We start from the raw sequence: 5840 nt of genomic DNA, 5'->3' as shown, positions 1-5840 counted from the left end.
AGACGGCTCAGGTTGCGAGCACTCAATTAAGATAAATTCAACTCGCCATCTTTTGACGGCATTGATACACCTACTCACCAAGACCTACGTATAGGAAAAAGTGTTTGAACTGTTGGTTTGGTAAATGCATGGAAGCTATCCTGAATTATCTAATAGGACAAATGTTGATGTATTATAATTCCAAAACCGGGTACTGAGTATAATTTACATTCTCCTCTGTAAAATATCGAAGCGGAGTCTTAATTTTCTCGAACGGTGACTTCAGACATTTCCGTGTAACCAGTGGTGATAACGTGATAACGAACCCAAAATAAACGGATCTGCACACTGAAAGATGACTATTCCCAATCTGCCTGACGTCTGTCTAACTTTGCATCGGTTTTTCAATGCACTTATCTCTTTCAAAGCCATTGGTGCAGCTGCCTACAGTGTTGAGCCAGTACCCAATTTTTTTCAAAGTTAATGCCGTTTTACTCAGATATCCTATTGAATTTTATCACTGTCAACCAAAAAGAACATGGTATGACATAAATAAGCATTAGAGGTGGGACCACCGCACGACCATCCTTCGGAACAATTTCTTCTTTCTACTGTTAAATTCCCATGAGTAGGCTACGGACACGTCAGTCTCACTAGAATCTTGCCTGAAAGCCGAATATAATTTGGGATCACATTACTGTTCGAAAGTAATTTTAGGGCTTTTATCCGTTCTTCCCGTAAGAGAGATTTTCGGCCACATCTGGGAGGGGGTGATTTTAAGCCTCGGATGCGGGTGCCAAGTAATCACTAACAAAGGGAAGCTAGGCAAATGAACTTTCCGACAAGTGAGTATATAACGTGGCGTCTACCGAATCACCAAGAAAGAACCACATTAGGAAAGCGCCGAATTCATCCTGAGCCGGGCAATCCTGGTTTCCACGTCAGCAATAAATGCAGTTTAACAGTAAGTACTCTGTGAAAGACGTCAAAATCTGTCTTTTGGCTGCAGAAATTCCTCTTGGATACTGAAGAATATCTCCTCTTTCCATTCTAGAACAACTTAACGAAGTTTCAGACGCTCACCACAAATGTCCAGCTGTAACGCAGCCGCTCTCTAAAATTGTGGTGATAAAGTTTCAAAGGACAATTGACAAATTCTCTATCATTCTTTCGAAATACTTAGGGATCTGCCCACAGTCATTCCAGTGGAGGTTCGTGGCACAAATACATATTTATCAAACTGAATAAGAAACGACAACAAATCATTTTGATTTTACGGTCAACTTCTAATTGATTCATTTCACTCTATAAGTCAAACATCTCAATTACTGTTTTGAGAAGACACCTCATTGGTTAGAAAGCCGGAGGCTTCGCTAGTGAAATCGCGTCAAACCTTATCGTGATTGAAGTGATGAGCGTAGGGAAATGACACAAATGCAAAGCTGAAAAACGGTCGGTCCACTGATGTGCCTTAATGTTACGCGTCGTGACTGTTTAAGAATCAGGATGGATGGCGAGATGGCTCAGTGGTTAGAGCGCGAATTTACTGACCAGCAGGTCCGTGGTTCGAACCCGAGCTCTACATCTCGACTTCCCCTGTCTGGTCTTGGGCAACCTGGCGGTATCCCGGACCTCATGCTTCCCTCGAGTGGCCTAGAAATTAGGCACCGGAAGGGTGCCACAACTGAATGATTTATCCCTCTATCCAGAGTAGAACCTTTCCAAGCGTCCTAAAACAAATCTAACAATGATAACTCCGTGAAGTGATTCCAGACTGCGTTTCGTTAATGGTAATCCTGTATGGTTTGGACTTTTTTCCGAGACCAGCATAATCCGTACACGTCGAATATAATGTTTTGGGAATAACTACAAATGCTATTTAAGCCATCCTCGGGGAATGAAGACCTCATTAATAGGTAAGGTCTTAGATGACAAACGGAGGTACTGCTATCATATACGTCGTGGTCTCTGGTCTGAAATATCTCCGTGTCCTATAATTACTTGGTTTGTATTTCAGTGCACCTCTTCCTTTACCACGAAGGCCATCAAACTTTTTCTCATAGGATACCGACTAATTGGGCGAGTGCCACTGATTCGCGCTACCCTTGAATTCTCCGGAGAATTTGATGAATGACAGTCCTGACGAACTGTGATATCCTACTTAATTAGCCACTTCTCAGCCCCTCTAGTGTGGTTACCTGACTGGAATTTGAGTGCACATCCGTTAATATTAGAAAACGAAAACTACTGTGAGATTACAGTACATTTTCGCTGCCTCATTGACACAGCTACCAGAAGGTGAAGTACGATATTAGCAAGCGTTTACCATCAATTGAATGAGTTAGGGAATCAGTCTCTACCAGTTGTTGTCCAGTCATAACCAAGGGAACCGTAGACAACCGTTTCACCCTTGATTGATCTCACTGGCTTGCGCGTGCATACTTTCGAATCATGAAGCAAAGATGTCTTAAAAATTACAAGCCTCAATCCGTTAAGTTGGTGTGTTTTTTTGCAACTGAAGGGTCTGATCGAAAGCACTAAGTAACTGTGGGACAAACTTGTAGGAACGAACCGCTACCCAGATGTAGGATGCAGTAAAATCTAGCCACTGTGTCTCATCAAGAAAGGGAGAACGAATTGCACGTGATTAAGTACTCCCCATGCAAACCCAGTCGTCGTACCACTGAAAGTTAACAGAATGAGCGGTTCGATTTGCAGTAATTTAGAATCCGGCCATCCAGTGCTTCAGCTAGAGCATGTATGGTACTGGTGGGCTCCAGAAAGAGCAGAAGACTGATCATTGTTCTTGTGGTAATTGCTGGGTAGAAGGTTTGCTGCCAAGGCATATTTGGTTCTCCTTTGCGAAGAGTGAAATATGGGTATCCTTAGCGTAAGCCGGGGGGACAATGCCAGGTACCACCACACTAGGTTTTTTCTTCCGAAAAGCTAACTTTCTACCTTAAGGAAATTTCGTGGATGATCCATAATATTGGGGTTATGAAGACAACTTATGGGCTATTTATCCGTAGCGAGTGGATGTACAGTAGTGTCAGATGGGATCACTAATTCATAAAAAACTTACCGAAAAGTACATTTTACTGAGCAACGCAGTGTGAATTTCTGAAGATCGATTAATCGTGTTTTCTTATCTCTTATCTTCGGTGCCACTCGGCCCCATACTGATGAAGAGGACAATAAATTAGAGGGAAAAAAGACAGAATAAATCAGTTGTAGGTGTGAGGTTTGCAACAGTTTTTTCTTTTGTAAAATGAGACTACTTGTAAGGATTTCCAGGGTTACTGGGAGCTTACGTTGCTAAATATAACAAATCGTTTCTACTGATACCACTGCAAAGGAGAGAAACTGTCATAAAAATGGTTCACCTTATGCAGACTGCTATTTGTTGATCCCTTCAGTAGGTTTACACCTTATCTATTTTCGGGGGGTGGGGAAGGCAATCTCCAACTCGAAAAGATACTGATTTGGATATACCAAAAGGTCTAGGCTAAAATATAACCTAGTTCCGCCAATTCAACCAACCCATGCGTGATAGTATATAGAATTAATTTATTATTTTGAATTTCTGACCTATCATTTTCAATAGTGAAAGACACTTTTTCCTCGGAAAAACGTTCAAGCACATCCAGGTTCATTAATCTTGGCAATGCTAATGTTACTTTCTGCACGTGGGATGGAATGGGTCGACCTGTGAGCTAAATATGTGTCCCGACGGGACGCACAACTAGTAGGCTTTTTTTAAAACTTTTCGACAACAACTTTATGAGTAGCATATTCTGGTTAGGCAATGTGGTGCGGTATCTCGACTATCCTCCCAACTGCGACATGAGGCAGCCTTTGTAAAGCACAACTCCTTGAAGAATAGCACAAACGAGAGATTCAGGTAAGTCTCCCGTTAAGACCAAATTATTTTGTAAATGAGTGTATCTCGTAAATTCTGTGTCCCGTTGGCTATACGTATTAGAATTCAAGAGTGTGTGACATATGTTCACATACGCAGTCTTTGTAGCTGAAGAATGAAGCCATGAAGTATCTTCTGTTGTTCAATGTTTTGTTCAAACAGCTTCTTCTGAAGCATTGCGAAACCTCCATAGCCCCACAGCTTCGTACCGGACAATCCAGTCGACGCAATCTTTCCAGTGTTTTCAGTCCTTCATTCCACGTGTGGACTAGGTGATCCTCTGAACTGATGCACCTTCGAAGCAGTGTGTAGGGCGACCTGAGCAGACGCTTGTAATTTGTTTTCCGATCACATGTGACCTAGCAGACATTTTGTTGCCAAACGCAGTCAAACTTGGCATAGAGCGATTCGCATTTTGTCTAGTTTCCCTAACTTCGGACATCGAATTTACAAAGTCATCGGATAAACTGACTGAGAATATTCAACATATATGTCTAGTTCAAAATACAGGTGGGGTAGTGATGAACAGTAAACTTCTACCTGAGTTCAGCAGCTACTCGTTTCTCAACGTACTTCCAGAACAGTCCTAATGCTAGTTACACCAAAGTCACCCTTGCAAATTACCTGTCAGCGATAACCTTACTGCCCTGTTTTAAGTGTAGTGACCAATTAACACAGCTCTCAGTAATCTAAGTTTAGACTGCAGGTCTGTGCAAATACAAAATGTGACACGTGGAGGGTGCGCAGTTTCGTTGGTGAGAGTACGATACTTTTAAACACCACTGCTTTTTTGGAAGCGCAACGCATTTTGGAACGATCTGCGTGAAAATCACTGAGTTAGAACGTTTAAAAAAATAACAGTCACCAAAATTTCACCACATTCTAACGTGCTGCTAAATCTACTGTGTCATGTGACAACTTGCACTTTTGCGTGAATCGAATGGATGGATCCGTGAAAGAAAGTCAAATCGGTGCAGCTGCAGACTCAAATCATACCTCAACTCCCAATAAGCCAGTTTTTGAATTTCTGTTGAGAATCCAAGTCCAAACACAACCACATTTACGTGGCACTTATCAGGCATATGAAGACCCAAGTCAGAAGGGTCCTTAACGTGCCTTCGTTGGGGCCAACTGATTAGTTGGCTAAAACTACTCATTTGTTTTGTTTGGTCCCTGAATCTAGGCTGTACTCACGGTGCTCTAGGATACCCAATAAAGTATGTGCTCAGTAGATGCCGAACTCTAACTGACAATTCCAAGTATGCTATCTCCTAACCTTCTTGCATGTTTATATATGCACATTCCAACACAAGAATCTGAAGATCGAAAAAATGAATATACAAGTAACCTCAAAAAACGAAAACAAACACTCGGCCCACGAAAATAAAATAGCACCGAACAGTGTGTGGTATCGTAGCGACAATTGAACAATTCGTGCTGGTCGGGCGAAGTTTGGTCATTTGTTACGGTTACGTGCTATCGCCGCCGCTAAACGACCATTCGTCCGTGTATGGGTTTTCTTCTCACAAGCTCATTAATCATCGAGGTACAAACCGCTTTTTTATTGTTCTCTTAACAACGCGCTTCGATGGACAATCCATTTGTAAACGTTGGCGCCACAGTTTCAACCCCGGGAGGGGTTCGTGAGTGCGTCCGCGTCTCTATTTTGTTCGGTTGCTGCACTGTCGGGGATGATAGGTGTGGTACCGGAGTGGAAGAGGAAAGGGTTCTCGTTCGCCCAGAGTGGACACTATACATCTTGCTCGCTTACTTCGCTCCATTCTTCACGTGCGTGTGAGTGTGCTTCCTGCTGTCGTTGCCTAACTGTTTGGGGAAATAAATTTTCATACCCATTTGCCATCAGCATTCGAAGCGGAGCAGGAACCGAAGACTGATGGTTTCAACAATTGTTGTAACTGGGTATTGCGTGTACGGAGCGGAA

General features: G+C 42.6%; 1 protein-coding gene across 1 annotated transcript in view; it reads right to left on the bottom strand.

Moving 5' to 3' along the window:
• The window catches only part of T265_07792 (hypothetical protein), a gene marked incomplete at both ends in the record, with an annotated part of 91135 nt that overhangs the window by 16271 nt on the left and 69024 nt on the right, over positions 1-5840 (bottom strand). The window contains one exon of the mRNA XM_009173404.1: positions 3062-3158. Within this exon, the coding sequence (XP_009171668.1) occupies positions 3062-3158 (97 nt within the window). The remainder of the gene's footprint in view (positions 1-3061; positions 3159-5840) is intronic.

Source organism: Opisthorchis viverrini (assembly GCF_000715545.1).
Source record: "Opisthorchis viverrini unplaced genomic scaffold opera_v5_188, whole genome shotgun sequence".
NCBI lineage: Eukaryota > Metazoa > Platyhelminthes > Trematoda > Opisthorchiida > Opisthorchiidae > Opisthorchis > Opisthorchis viverrini.
The sequence above is the reverse complement of the archived record's forward strand: the minus strand, read 5'-3'. Positions and strand labels throughout refer to the sequence as shown.